The following is a 14,719-nucleotide window of genomic DNA, read 5'->3' as shown; positions in this document are numbered from 1 at the left end:
TAGACGTGCTGATTATCTCAACGTCTCTTTCACGCCTCTATATAAAGGAGTGAAGACTTGAAGATTGCATATAGAAATACATAAGTTCAAAAGCGCCAAAACTCTGTCAATTTGATTCTACAAAGCACATTGAATTTCTGCACTGATTTGATACATCTTAGAAATTCAAAGTCTAGAGTCTTTTTCTGTATTGTATTGTGAACACCACTGATTGTATATCAAGTGTTCAATTCAAACTCAATTCTCTGTATTTTTGTTTGATTAGAAGTCTCTTGCCTGCGTGCTTGAGCATTAGAAGTCTCTTGCTTAGTGCTTGAGCATTGGAAGACTCTTGCGTGTGTGCTTGAGCATTTTTGTGAAGTCTCACACTTAGAAAGTATTGAGGAGTTGTAATCTTTGTGATTATAGTGAAATCTCCTTGGAAGTGCAAGGGGGACTGAACTACTTCCGTGTTGTGGAAGGAACCATGATAACTGCTTGTGTCTTTGTCTTTCTTTTCTCTGCTCTGTTCTTTTCCGCTGCAATCTGACTCTGATCATTTCATCAGAAGCAATCAAACTGCTTCTGAAGTTTTATCAGAAGAAGTACTCTTTTTAGAGAAAAAGAAAACACAATTCAACCCCCCCTTCTTGTGTTTTTCACCTTCAATTTACCCCAACCAATACACATTAGCCACATAAGTACATTTTTAAGTGGTATCTATGAACTATCTTGACTTCATCAACAAATTGCTCATTTTCATTGGTTGATGGATAAATTATTCACCATTCTTCAAAAGCAATCTAGAAAAAACCTTAAAAAAATAAGTAAACAGAGAAATAAGTAAACTCAAGAATATATAGTGTTGGTTGCATACCAACATGCATCAGGCCCAAGCATACCCTTGTAACGGAAATACCACGAACCTCTGCCTGAAAGTTACATAATAGATAGATCTTGTTACTCGCCGACCACTACCTTTGGAATTAGAATTAAGTGTTATGCTACATTATTCACTTTTTCGGTACTGGTAAATACGTGGCTCTAGGTAGGTAGTGAGGGTGACGGCCTAACCAACTCCCTTTCTCGGGGAAGCAAAAGTCACTAGGATGATGCAGCAATCGGCTACCTTCATCAAAACCCTAACATCACCTTCGCTTTACACGCCACCCCTGCCGACTCTTCCTTTCGATTTGGTGGCAGAAATTCTATGTAGGCTTCCTGTCAAGTTACTCTTACAACTCCGATGCCTCTGCAAGTCCTTGAATTCTTTAATCTTGGATCCCAAATTCGCTAAGAAGCATCTTCGTATGTCAACCACGCACCACAATCTCATGGTAAGTTCTACGAACAACTTACGAGAGTTCCTTCTCTTTGTTTCTCCAATCTCATCTGTTTTTTCAACTAATAGCTTTACACAGAGATAACTTAGTTACCCTAACAGTCTCTTAAAGGAATATGGTGCTCCTTTGGATGTGTGTTCTTGCGACGGCATCATTTGTTTCACCATTAATGATAGTTCTGCCCTTTTGTGAACCCTTCCATTAATAAATCCAAGATGTTGCCTCCTTTGGAAATTACAAGAAAAATACTTCCTTTTTCCTTTTTCCAAGTATAGCTTCGGGCACGATCCTTTCACAGATGATTATAAGGTTTTTGTTGTTTCCTTCTGTATCAACAAAAATAAAGTTAGTGTTCATACTCTGGGTACAAGTTGTTGGAGAAGGATTGAAGACTTTCCATGTTGTAGCTCCGCTTGTGGTTCAGGAATATTCATTGGTGGCACTATTAATTGGTTGACATTTGATAATTTGAAATATGTTATTGTTTCTCTTGATTTGAAGAGCGGGTTATATCAAAAGCTTTTGCAGCCTGATGATTCCGTGAAAAATTTGAAGACCTTAGGGGTGGTTAGGGATTACTTGTGCATTTTTGCAAATAGTGAAATGTGTTTGGATATATGGATTATGAAGGAATATGGAAACAAAGAGTCTTGGACGAAGTTGTACAGTGTTCCTTACGTGGAAAATTGGGGTTTGTATGCTTTCACCAAGGCTTTATATATTTCTGATGAGGATCAAGTGTTGATGGACTTGCATGAGTTGGGAAGTATCGAATTGAAGGTCGGTGTTTATGATTTCAAAAATGGTATTTTGAAGATTCTTGAGATCCAAAATAGCAATCATTTGATGGATCCAAAAGTCTACATCGAGAGTCTATCACCTTGTTCTTAATGTCAAGGTGTAGATGCTATGTCATGTCATTTGAGCATAAGATTCAATTGCAACATATATGGTTAATTCTGTTGATCTTAATTCATTTTGTATATTTGGATAAACGGACTCATTGAATCATTGTTAGTTAATGATAGTTGGAATTTGTAGGTTGAAATATTGCAGTTATTTTCATTGGTTTGTTAGTTTGAGTTGTTGGCTTAAAACGAAAATACCCTTGAGAATGACCTAGCCCTCTTGTCACACGGTTAGACAGAGGGGAATTACAAAACTGTCATACATCTTTACTGCCATGGCTAGAATTTCTCTATACTCTTCATGAAATAATATAACTGTTTAATTCAATGGATTTTTAAATTTTGGAACTGAAGCCAAGCATTTAACTGGTCCATACGTGACCTAATTCTTCTTATTAATTTGTGATGTGCATTTTGCCCAATAAACAAATAACGCTGACTTTTGATTACAACTCTGTTGCATACGTCTTGTGAACGAATGATGCAATTTCATTTTGGGAATTGAGAGAGATTAGTGTAAGCTGCAGGCAATGACACAATCTTCTTAGTTCATCCTACATTTGTTTCGTTAAATTGTCATAATCGTTGTCTTCAATTGCATCTAGGATCTTGCGATACAGTATTAACGAGGAGCAAACCTGCAAATCACAAATAAACCAAAGTACTGTTATGACATATATGCATGGTATCATATATGATGTACCCAATTGGCAAGCATGGCAATCTTATGAATCATCATTTGATTCAACACATTTCTTTAATTAAAAATAAATTTCATAAAAAAACCATCATAGTCTAGCACAAATAGTTGGTCTGTGAGTTCCTAAACTCCGGTTAACCAAAACAACAAAAATAGTTCCTGCCAACAGTTCCTATTTTTGAGCAGGGGTGATGGATTCTGGCGCGATTCCCATTATTGGAATGCTCGTCAATCCAACAGTTATGCTCACGTAGTAGTAAAGATATAATTCTTCGTCCACGTGAGCTTATAGCTCACTTGATAAGGGATAATGCATAATTTATGCAGGGGCTGGGGTTCGAACCCCAAACACCCCACTTATTCACCTTTAACGTGAGTTTCTCTCGCCGCTAGGCTACTTCACAAAAAAAATATATATATATATATATATATATATATATATATATAATTCTTCAATTCAAAACAATTTTAATGTGTTTTCCTCGTATCCATTCTCACACCTTCTATCATGTCCCAGAAAGACTGCAATCAAACACAAGTAATTGAATTATTGACAAAAAATAGAGATAGAAAAACATGCTTAGAAATTAAATTAGAACATATTTCAAGATTTTTTGTTTCTAATACAATTTTTTCTAGTGGTATTAATATCTGATTCTGAAAGTATGAGAAATGATCACTAACCAGTTTTAGTTGTTACTTAATATCCAACGGAAACCAAGAGATTGTATCAGTAAGAGAAGCATCAAGCATATCATTAGGATGTCCGTTGAAAATGTCATGCAATCTTTCTTCCCGTCTATCAAGAACAGCAGAGCTCATACAGTCAGCATTAGGACCATCAACAAACTCATATGTCCTCCTGCACCAAACTGCAAATAAAGGTTTCAATAAATAAAATATATTTTGGCTTGCATCAAAACTAATTGCAACACTGTTTTTATCTTTATCTGTTGTAATTTCTTACCATATATAGCCCATATAGCCTTCTGTCTTTCTTCGGTCATAAGCAAAGTTCTTGTTAAAGGAATGAAAATTATTAAACTTATGGTATCAAAAAAAGATGCAAGAAATTATGTTACAAATTTTGAAGGGAATTGCTGCCAATTTAGTTTACCAATCAAGTTTTTAAGAATAATTAACATCAAATATAAACAATCATCTTATAACATTGGCATGATGTTCCGCCTAATTTAGGCCTTGTTTGGATAAATAACTTAACTAAGCATTTATAAACAACTTAATTAAACATGTTATGGAAATAGCCTAAAGGCAGCTTATAGACATGTCATAAGTAGCTGTTCCAAAAAAGACTCGCAAGTGTTTATGCCAAAAGATAAACTGAAATAAGTCAATTTAAACAAGCACTGAGAGGCAATACTATAGATAAAATGTCTTGCATACTCAGCAGAAATGTTTCTGCACAATTCATAGGCATCCTTGAGAAAAATATGCTCAAACTTGGCTTGAAATTACTAGAACATGAGTGTAAAAATTTCTATATATTATACTAATAAAAAAATAAGTAAAATATTCAAAGCTTAATTGCAGTTTTGGCCCCCTATGTTTCATGAAGTTGCGATTTTAGCCCCCTAACTAAATAAACTATAAAACCGCCCCTTAAGTATTAACTTTTTTGCAGTTTTGGCCCCATGCCAATTTTGACCAAGTCAAAGCTGACGTGGACGTCACGTATGTATTTATTTATTTTTTAATTATTAAAAATAAAAAATATATAATTTATTTATTTTTAATTAAAAAATATATAAAAAAATATTTTTTTAATTAAAAAATAAATACACATGTGGCGTCCATGTGTGCATTGACTTTATCAAAATTGACATGGGGTCAAAACTGCAAAAAAGTCAATACTTAAGGGACAGTTTTGTAGTTTATTTAGTTAGGGGCCAAAATCGCAATTTTTTCAAACATAGGAGCCAGTGCGCTAACACTCTTATGAGAAAAGAAAGGAACGAAGTCGCATCTACCTTTAGGACTGATTGCAGTGTTTTCCTATGCGGTCTCAACAACTTCAGCATCCCCTACTTGAGAAAGGAGTGCTGCAATATGTATGCGGTTTGTTTCGTTTTAAAAATATCAATCTTAAATTTGGCGATTTTCACAAAAACACATCCAATAATATTAAGTTTTGAGGATTTTTTTTTTTTCATCTCTTTGGATCAGTTTAAATTTGAACATTTGCATGAAAAGACTATTATCAAACTTTTTTTTTTCTCTCTAAAAAAAATAATGATATATGTACATCCATTTGATAAACTATTTGCATGAGAGAGAAAGTTGTCCAAAAATTATTATAAAATAGATGTACAAATATCATTTCTCCTAAAAAAACATGTATTTTTTTGTCACACAAATTTATAAACTATAAGTATGTTTTTTGGGTTTGCCAAACAGACACCTCTCAAACATTCGTTTGAGCATATCGCTGAAATGGAGGCCACCGTACTATCAAAAAGAAGAAAAAGAAGAAAGCGGCGAAGCAACCGAAACCCTAACATCGCCATTTCTTCCCCGTCACCAACTGTCACTGAGATGCAGCAATCCACCGAAACCCTAACACCACAGTCGCGTCACGCGCCGCCACTGCCCACTCTTCCTTTCGAATTGGTCGCAGAAATTCTATGCAGACTCCCTGTCAAGTTACTCTTACAACTCCGGTGCCTCTGTAAGTCCTTCAACTCTCTTATCTCCGATCCAAAATTCGCAAAGAAGCACCTTCATTCGTCAACCACGCCCCACCACCTTATCTTACGCTCTAACAACGGTTCAGGCAGATTTGCTCTCATTGTTTCCCCAATTCAATCTGTTCTATCAACTTCTACCGTTCCAGTTCCACAGACACAACTCACTTACCCTACTTGTCTCACAGAGGAATTTGCTTCTCCTTATGAATGGTGTTCTTGCGATGGCATCATTTGTCTCACCACTGATTATAGTTCCGCTGTTTTGTGGAACCCTTTCATTAATAAATTCAAAACATTGCCTCCTTTAAAATATATTTCACTGAAAAGATCGCCTTCTTGCTTATTTACTTTTGGGTATGATCCTTTCGCCGATAATTATAAGGTTTTTGCTATTACCTTTTGTGTCAAGAGAACTACAGTTGAAGTTCATACTATGGGTACGTCTTCTTGGAGAAGGATTGAAGACTTCCCATCTTGGAGCTTTATTCCTGATTCAGGAATATTTGTGGCGGGTTATGTTCATTGGTTGACATATGATGGTCCAGGTTCTCAGCGTGAAATTGTTTCTCTTGATTTGGAGGACGAGTCATATTGTGAGGTTTTGCCGCCTGATTTGGAGACGGATTTGTGGACCTTAGGATTGGTGTGGGATTACCTGTGCATCTTTGCAAGTAATGAATTGTTTATGGATGTTTGGATTATGGAGGAATATGGAAAGAAAGAGTCTTGGACTAAATTGTGCAAGGTTCCTTACTTGGAAGATCAAAGTCCGAGGTTGCGTGCTTTTTACAAGGCTTTCTATCTTTCTGAGGATGGCCAAGTGGTGTTGGATGCATGTGTGCCATTGAAGTTGGCTGTATATGATTCCAAAACTGATGCTTTGAAGATTCGTGAGATTCAAAATAGAAATGGTTGGAAGGATCCAAAAGTCTACACTGAGAGTCTGATATCACCTTGTTCTTAATGTCAAGGTATGCTATGTTATTTCATTTGAGCATGGGATTCAACCGCATCTTATATGTTGTTAATTTTTGTATATAATATATTTATTTGCATGTTTTGATTACTGTTATTGTTAGTTAATGGCAGATGGAACTTGTTGTTTTCAATTGCTTATGCCAAGACTTTTTTATATATATATTTCTGAGGATGCCTAAGTCCTGTTGAATTTTCATGAGTTGCGAAGCATCGATTTGAAGTTGGTTGTGCACGATTCCAAAAATGATGCTTTGAAGATTCTCAAGATTCAAAACATCAACTGTGGATGGATCCATAAGACTAAATTGAAAGTCTGATATCACTTGTTCTTAATGTTAAGATATAGATGCTATATTTTGTCGTTTAAGCATAGGATTCAACTCCAACTTATATATGGTTAATTTCTATTTATGATATGTATTTGCATGTTCTGATTATTGCTGTCTTTTGGGATCATTGTTACTGTTAGTTCATGGCAGATGCAACTTGTTATTTTCAATTATTTGTTGGTTTGAGTTGTTTCTTCAATCAATACTTAATGGGATTGGCCTAGCCCTTGTGACAGTTATGTGTAATGAGTTAAAGTCTATTACTATTTAATTGTTCATGTTATTGCTTAAGATTAGTGCATGTATATCTGGGGGAGAAGCTTTAATTCCTTGAATATGCAGTGAGGTAAGACAAGTAATCACTAAGCCAATTACTACATAACTTGTCTATGCACTATGCAGTAAGAGACTTAATCAGCATTGATCTAAAAGAATCAAATATATAACATGACTCCTCAACGATTTTCAGCCCCCAAAAACTGGTTCAAAAATCAACAGGCAAGGGTATGATTTCATCCTGCATGACTGCTCAACTTTAAAACCAGGTGAATAATCAATATATCAAGTCTCAAAGGCCCGTAGTCATACTTTCCTCTACGAAATACAATAACAGCCAAGCCTTTTCCCATTAAGCGGGGTCGGCTATACTTTCCTATACCGAATATTCATAACAAAACTTTCGCGTTATTTTTTCATGAATACTGCTCTTAGTTGTGACATACAACATCTTTATTCATTCATATTTGTCATCAAATCTCCAAAGTATAGTTAAACAATATTCTGAACTCACAATCCCAACTCTATCATGTCAATTTTTATACATGAGCATATATAGCCGAACCCCAAATAAGAAAAAAGATATATGACAAAAGGAACCGTGCGAGAAGAGCATGATATTGACATGAACAAGGTGTTTTTATTTTATTTATATATTTGTATAATTTGTATAATCACTCATAACCAGTAATTGAGATAAGTTCACCTGTCAATTCCGCCTGTTAATACAAAACACTTACAGCCATCAAATTTATATTTAATTACAGTACTTGACCAATTCATACATATATTTTGTCATACATCTTTGCTGCCATGGCTTGAATTTCTAACTTTGATATGAATAGTAAAACTGTTTAGTCCATGGTTTTTCATTTCTGGAACTGAAGCCAAGTATTTTTCCTGGTCCATATTGAGCTAGTTTTTTTCTTATTAATTAATTTGCGGTATGCATTTTGCACAATAAACAAATAACGCTAGCCTTTGGGTAAAAATTTGCTACATATGCCTTGTGAAGGAAGCATGAGATTCGGTTTTGGGAATTGAGAGAGATCTAGTATAAGCTGCAGGCAACGACACAAACTTCTCAGTTCGTCCTACATAAGCTCGTTTTGTCAAATTGTCATAATCGTTGTCTTCGATTGCATCTAAGATTTTGCGATACAATATTAATGAGGACCAAACCTGCAAATCACACATAAACTATATTAATATCTACTCATTACCTTCAATGACATATAATCATGGCATCATAATGTACTAATTGGTATGCATGCCAATCTTAAAAATCATTTGATTCAACGCCTTTCTTCCACTTTATAATTGGAGTTGGATAATCTAGTGTCTAGAGAAAATTAATCTCGTACCGAACTTAATTGATTAAACTAATATCACCAGTGAGGAAGGATTATATGCAATGCTTAATTGTTTTTATATTTTTTATATGCGGTTGAGTAGATTCGAAAAATGTATGTACCGGCCAACGGCTTGCTTTATCAAGGTGAGAAGCTCCTTCTTCTGCCGAGTTGAAGTAGAATCTTGCCCTTGCAATCTGCTGTTTCATAAACTCTCTCCATCTTTCACTCACCTTTCTTGAGAAAACATCATTGTCACATAAACCAAACTCACCAAGTTCATCTTGTGGAAGGTACACTCTACCTCTTAATGCACTATAGTCAAACAAATCATATAATTCTTTAATTAATATCATATATCATATTAAAATAATTAAGCAGAAAAGTGAATATCAACTAAGTGAAGCAAATCGGTTAGAATTATAAACTTACTCCTCCCCTACATCTCTAAGAATGTTTGTGAGTTGATTTCCAATACCAAGATATAATGCTGATTTATATACACTTTGAGCAGGGATAAGGGATTCTGGCGCGATTCCCATTACTGGAACACTCATCAAACCAACAGTTCCCGCCACATAGTAGCAGTAAAGATATAATTCTTCGAAATTTTTGTATCGTGATTTCCTCGTATCCATTCTCATACCTTCTATCATGTCCCTAAAAGGCTGCAATAAAACACAAGCATTATCTCATTAGTTGAATTACAGACAAAAATTATAACAGAAAAAACACTTCAAGATACAACCAGAACATATTCGTGATTTTTCATCGCTGATTCAATTTTTCTAGTAGTGTTAAATATTAATCTGATTCTGAAAGCATGAGAATTGATAGTTAAGGAATTTTAGCTGTTACCTTAATATCCAAGGGAAACTTGGAGATTGTATCTGTAAGAGCAGCATCAAGCATATCATAGGGACATCCATTGAAAATGTCATGCAATCTTTCTTCCCATCTATCAAGAACAGCAGAGCTCATATAGTCAGCATTAGGACCATCAACAAGCTCATCTGTCCTCCTGCACCAAACTGCAAACAAAGATTTCAATAAATAAGATATATTTTGACTTACAAAACTAATTGCAACATTGTTTCTATCTTGATCTATTGTAATTTCCTACCATATATAGCCCATATAGCCTTCTGTCTTTCTTCGGTCATAAGCAAAGTTCCTGTTTAAGAAATGAAAATGGAAATTGTTAAACCTATGGTATCAAAAAGAGTGCAAGAAATTTTGATATAATTTTTTAAAAGAATTGTCAAGTTTGTTTACCAATCAAGTTTCTAAGAATCAAAACAAAAAATAAATTATCATCTTATTATAAGGCATGAAGGCCAAACTAACTTAGTGCATGTTTGGATTGACGGTGAGTTTGGAAGAATCCAGCGTGCCACGGTGATTTTGCCAAAAAAGAAAACTTTGGAGCTTTGACAAAATCATAGCTCTACCGTGATTTCCTTAAACTCACGTGATTCCAATTTCCAAAGATGCATTTAGAAGCACATACTCTAGATTTTTACCTAGATAGAATGTCTTTGCATACTCGGAACAGATATTTCTGCACATTTCATAGGCATCCTTGAGAAAACTAGGCTCAAACTGTGGCTTGAAATTACTAGAACATAGAGTGTCAAAAATGTTTGTCTGAGACTGTTTTTCAACAACTTCTTGTACATGTAGGTCAGCAACAGAAACTCCTTGTTTTGACAACTGAGGAAAGGTGGCTGTTTTATGTTTTGGAACCATGATTAATTCTGATGTTATAACATCATATCTTCTACAATATGGTTTTCTGTTGGTCCTAATGATGGAAGGCTTTGCTGCCACAGAAAATGGTATACTCATTGGACTATCTCTACTTTGAAGGTTTAACAGATGAGTAGTACTTTTAAGGTATTGCTTTCAAATGAATGTGGAGGAGGAAGCTATATATATCAACTACTAGGATTTTTTCCTTAAAACAAATATTTACTATCATTTTGTTTTTGTTGCATTCTGTATTGTATTGTATTGTAGCAATCACTAGATTAGGTATATAGTTATATAGTACATAAATAGTTAAATGACCAATGGCTGGTTGATCATTTGATTCATTTCTATATATTTCTATCCTTATCCTTCTTCCATAGAAAATTGGGGTGATATAAAATATTTTCTGAAGGGTAGTTTTATTTTATTTATGGATAAAGCGTAAATTTGGAATACACTGTTGTGTGATTATTTTAAAGCCACGTTAAATTGCTTGTATTGGAGATAACAATGAGGGTTTTCCATCTTTTCAACTTAATAATAATTCATTGAATTTCATGTTACGTTGTTTCACACAAACTATAAATAATACTCCTAATAATAATAAATTACTCTTTTTTCAGGCAATATAATTTTGTCTTAAAAATTGAGAATGATGCACATAGTATTAATTAGACAATATAATTGTAAAAAAAATTAATACTAAATTAAAAATGACAATAGTCTAGCACAAACTCGGAACATCGCAATTGTGTGTGATTTTTAAGAAGAAATGACATTTATTTTTTATTTTTTTAAAATGTTGTATATTCCTATACACAAATTCCAATTGCTAGCATTTGTATAACACAGTTTAGGTCACATGACATCACACACAGTTTGGTTTGATGAAGAAGTTGGTTTACAATAACAAAGATGCTTGTTTTGTCTTGTAGAACTAGAAAGCCACCTAAACTTGATTGTGTCTTCTAGTTGAGTTCCTTGTAAAGAATCATAGTGATTTTGATACCTTTCCCAACCCCCACGTATGTCTGTTCTTCGATCATACCTTTGGTTGTGTGGGGTTAACAATTCTTGTCTCGTCCTTTACTTGTTGTCTTTTAAGTACAGTTTCACCATGCAATATGCTCGCTGATCATTTTGCCGGAGTGGCATGCTAGTAATTAATTATGCACACACATGTTGTTTTACCATGTACATATCACATATATTACATGATCCGGAGACAAGAATTGCTCTATGAGTACCTCGTCACACTCAAACGTCTCTCAAATTTATTGTATCATTATTTTTTTAGATCAGAGTATAAATTCCAAACAACGTTCTCCATAGGAGGACTACTATCTAGGGAAAAGAAAATGTCATATAAATGATTGTGGATTTTATTTTTGAATAATGAATGGGCAACTAACTAGTTTTGTTAGTGCTGCTTTTTCTTATAAATATAAAGTGCATGGTCATGATAGGAGAAATACTACTTAATTAAGCACAACTTCAATTAAAGATAAATGTATTATGTGACTAAAACATTTTTTATTTTTCATATGCGTGTGTTAGAATAGTTTTTATCTGAGACTGTGTGTAGCACTTGCTCCATTTGAGATTGTGCTAAAATAATATATGTGCAAATCTTCTTTTAATTTTTGCTCGCCAAAAAAAATAAAATCTTATCGATTTTTTATAACTGCTTTTAGTTTTTATGTGCAAAAACAATATGAACATGTATCATGTAAGCATCCCTAAAACAATGTATCATATAAGCAATAACTTTTTATTTTTTATTTTATTTTTAAAACAACCAACCTTTCATTTGTTTTTAAAAACCAAAATGATATTTAAACAACTCACTTTTAAACACATGGTGCGTCAAAAGGGTAAAACATACAAGCAGCCAAAAAACTCAAATAAACGAGAAAAACACACATAAACGAAACCGATATTAAAAAATAAGGGTTAAATAACTCGTTCAGAAAACACCAAAACAAAACCGATGGTAAAACAATCAAAGTATATCAACACCAATACAACTAATTGGATTAATCCATCATTGGTTAAACTCACACATGAAAGCTTTATGCTTAGTCTTCAATTTTTTTTTGGTAGTGACACTCACATCCTTTTGATGAAACAAGACTTGATTCATATCTTTCCAAATGCTCCAAAAGCAGGCCAACCAAATCAAGCTAGATAACAAACCGAAAAAGTCATGGACATACAACATAGTTAGTATATATCACATACCTCCTAATTAAAATATGGCAATTACGTCCTGCTCAGCAAGTAGGGGGGAAGGAACGGGAAGTTGATTAAGGGAAATAAAAAAACTCATTTTGGTCATCGAAAAAACCGCGAGTCTAAAAATAAATAAATAAATAACTTTTAGTTTTTGAGAAAAATAAACTTGGAGAACTTAGTAGTACATTCTTTACTATTTGTTTGGTTAATGAAGGAAAGCTAGAAGAAATAAAGTAACAAAAAATGAATAGAAAATAAGGTGATTATGTAGTAATATGATACAAGAGAAAATGATGATAGAAAATAAACGTGTATCTTTAAAGTCACAAAAGTAACACAAACAAATTATAAAGTTAAAAGGAAATACATTATAAACTCTAATTCTCAAATTATGAGAACATAAACGCAGCAGGAATAGTGGGTTTAAGAGTTTTTGCTCCAAATTGTTTCTCACCATATTTTGAGCATAAACACCAAGGTCCAATTAAATCAAATGCAAAAAGATAATGCATATGTCATAAACCACCAAACAAATATTTCCACTAAAGCACAAATCATGCAAATATTTATCTTTTTGAACTGAAATTTAAAATCATACTTGAATTGATTGATAAAAGTGGACATACAGAAAGCTTAAAAATTGAAAGGAATAAAAGGATTAGCAGTTGATGATTTTCATTATAATTTGGGACCATTCTTTTATTCAAAAATTGTACTAGTAATTGCTATTTCTGATGAAGTGGATAAATTAAATCCACCTTTACTGGAGATGATAATGTAAGGACTAAGTTAAATTCACTTTGTGATTGACATATTTCACTTTCTATTCTTTTATCTATTTTTCTTTCACCAATCAAACAAATAAAAAATAAGCTATGACATAAACTATCCATGTTTATTTTTCTCATGATTAAATGCATCAGAAATGTTCTCCACTTCATCATCTTGTAAACACTTGCTAAACCAATAAATTACTGTTTGCCCCTCCCAAATGGATTGGGGACCGGACCACGCTGGATTTGCAATCTAGCCCACTTCCAAATAGCCTAACTCGAGCGGTTAACCCAAACCATCACACAGACCACTTTCCATTCTGCTTCCAACGCCCCCTGAAATCATCTTCACGCCCCCTCCATTATTTGAGTCGCAATGCAATGCTACGTGGCCCACTTCATAACATCTCATTGGCTCATCCTTCCTTGATCAGCCACTTCACAATTAAACCATTACTACCTACTTTTAATGCCTTGCACAATTAATTCATGGTCTTTAATATCTTGCATATTACATTCAATATTTTTTTTTAGAAAATGCTAATAAATGTTGGGAAATGTTATCGAGTGCCCCGGGGCACCGGTTAAGAAGCAATAAATAAATAGATGAATCTCAATTGATTTATCTCAATTAATTTGAGAAATAAGTCAACAATTTAATGTAAGAAATAGGTGTATTGAATACTCTTTAAAAGACAACCATAAAAGACCCGCAATGATACACGCGCCTGATAATTCAGCAATTTATCTTCCTTCGCCCTCCGCTTTTAAAGTAATATCCATGCCACCACTTTTCTGCAGCTTAAGTTCTATGACACTTTTCCCACTTTTCTACGGTTACTACATTACAGCTCCTATTTTATTTTTGTACTACTCTTTCTTTTATATTTTTATGTCTGAATTGGGTCTTTCTTTTATATTCACGTAAAAAATTAAAATTCACAGCAAAAATAAAATTATTAAGAAATAAAAGTCCAAAATTCAAATCATGAGGAAAGGAAAGAAATGCACGCGCGTGTGCTATATATAGCCTGGTAAAGGAAAAGAAATTTGGGTTAAAATCCTCTCGCTTGAGGTATTGTTTCAAAAACCAAAAATATTAAATTTTGCATAAAAGTTGTGCAATTATTACTTTTATATTTGTCAAACTTATGTTTTCAAGGTAAAACTTTCTATAGTAGATTTCTTAATTCTCTTATGACAGTTGTTAGCATAACCATACTATTTTACTATCCAAAGTATCCCCACGTGCTCTTCAAGCTAATTGATAATTGTTTAACGAGTGCTTTCAGAGCATTCTTTAAGATCTTTAAATAGTAATTTTTTTAAAAAATTTGTGTAATCAATGCATTAAAAATTGTAATATTTAATTTTTTTATGGAATAAATT

The 14,719-nt window shown here is 33.6% G+C and overlaps 3 protein-coding genes and 1 pseudogene across 4 annotated transcripts; 2 read left to right on the top strand and 2 right to left on the bottom strand.

Annotated features, from left to right (window-relative positions):
* The first annotated feature begins 1,088 nt into the window (after positions 1-1,088).
* LOC11444159 (F-box/kelch-repeat protein At3g23880) lies at positions 1,089-2,213 on the top strand. Its single transcript, XM_024778984.1, has 2 exons — positions 1,089-1,316; positions 1,824-2,213. The coding sequence occupies exons 1-2, from the start codon at positions 1,089-1,091 to the stop codon at positions 2,211-2,213; spliced, it is 618 nt and encodes a 205-aa protein (XP_024634752.1).
* Positions 2,214-3,102: 889 nt separating this feature from the next.
* On the bottom strand, positions 3,103-4,108 carry LOC120579609 (bifunctional 15-cis-phytoene synthase, chromoplastic-like; annotated as a pseudogene).
* A 1,228-nt stretch (positions 4,109-5,336) lies between these two features.
* On the top strand, positions 5,337-7,221 carry LOC11444158 (F-box/kelch-repeat protein At3g23880). 2 transcript variants are annotated; one of them, XM_003601572.4, is made up of 2 exons: positions 5,337-6,606; positions 6,715-7,221. In XM_003601572.4, the coding sequence occupies exon 1, from the start codon at positions 5,382-5,384 to the stop codon at positions 6,597-6,599; it is 1,218 nt and encodes a 405-aa protein (XP_003601620.1). In that variant the 5' UTR covers positions 5,337-5,381; the 3' UTR covers positions 6,600-6,606; positions 6,715-7,221. The 2 variants fall into 2 exon arrangements, with proteins under 2 accessions (XP_003601620.1, XP_024635289.1); XM_024779521.2 differs by having other exon boundaries at positions 6,725-7,112.
* Positions 7,222-7,834: 613 nt separating this feature from the next.
* Positions 7,835-10,673, bottom strand: LOC11437285 (phytoene synthase 2, chloroplastic). The gene is made up of 6 exons (XM_003601571.4): positions 10,094-10,673; positions 9,694-9,744; positions 9,429-9,601; positions 9,003-9,238; positions 8,693-8,885; positions 7,835-8,400 (listed from the first exon to the last, which is right to left on the bottom strand). The coding sequence occupies exons 1-6, from the start codon at positions 10,416-10,418 to the stop codon at positions 8,215-8,217; spliced, it is 1,164 nt and encodes a 387-aa protein (XP_003601619.1). The 5' UTR covers positions 10,419-10,673; the 3' UTR covers positions 7,835-8,214.
* Between the last annotated feature and the right edge of the window lie 4,046 nt (positions 10,674-14,719).

Source organism: Medicago truncatula, chromosome 3 (assembly GCF_003473485.1).
Source record: "Medicago truncatula cultivar Jemalong A17 chromosome 3, MtrunA17r5.0-ANR, whole genome shotgun sequence".
NCBI lineage: Eukaryota > Viridiplantae > Streptophyta > Magnoliopsida > Fabales > Fabaceae > Medicago > Medicago truncatula.
This window is presented reverse-complemented; position numbering and strand designations above follow the sequence as displayed.

Excerpts from the sequence above, each read along its gene's own strand:
- LOC11437285 (XM_003601571.4), bottom strand. The coding sequence starts at position 10,418 with ATGAGTATACCATTTTCTGTGGCAGCAAAGCCTTCCATCATTAGGACC. Across the intron at positions 9,745-10,093 it reads TGCAAAGACATTCTATCTAG|GAACTTTGCTTATGACCGAA; the intron begins GTAAAAATCTAG and ends TTTCTTAAACAG. Across the intron at positions 8,886-9,002 it reads CTTAGAGATGTAGGGGAGGA|TGCATTAAGAGGTAGAGTGT; the intron begins GTAAGTTTATAA and ends GTTTGACTATAG.
- LOC11444158 (XM_003601572.4), top strand. The coding sequence starts at position 5,382 with ATGGAGGCCACCGTACTATCAAAAAGAAGAAAAAGAAGAAAGCGGCGA.
- LOC11444159 (XM_024778984.1), top strand. The coding sequence starts at position 1,089 with ATGATGCAGCAATCGGCTACCTTCATCAAAACCCTAACATCACCTTCG. Across the intron at positions 1,317-1,823 it reads CCACGCACCACAATCTCATG|AGCGGGTTATATCAAAAGCT; the intron begins GTAAGTTCTACG and ends CTTGATTTGAAG.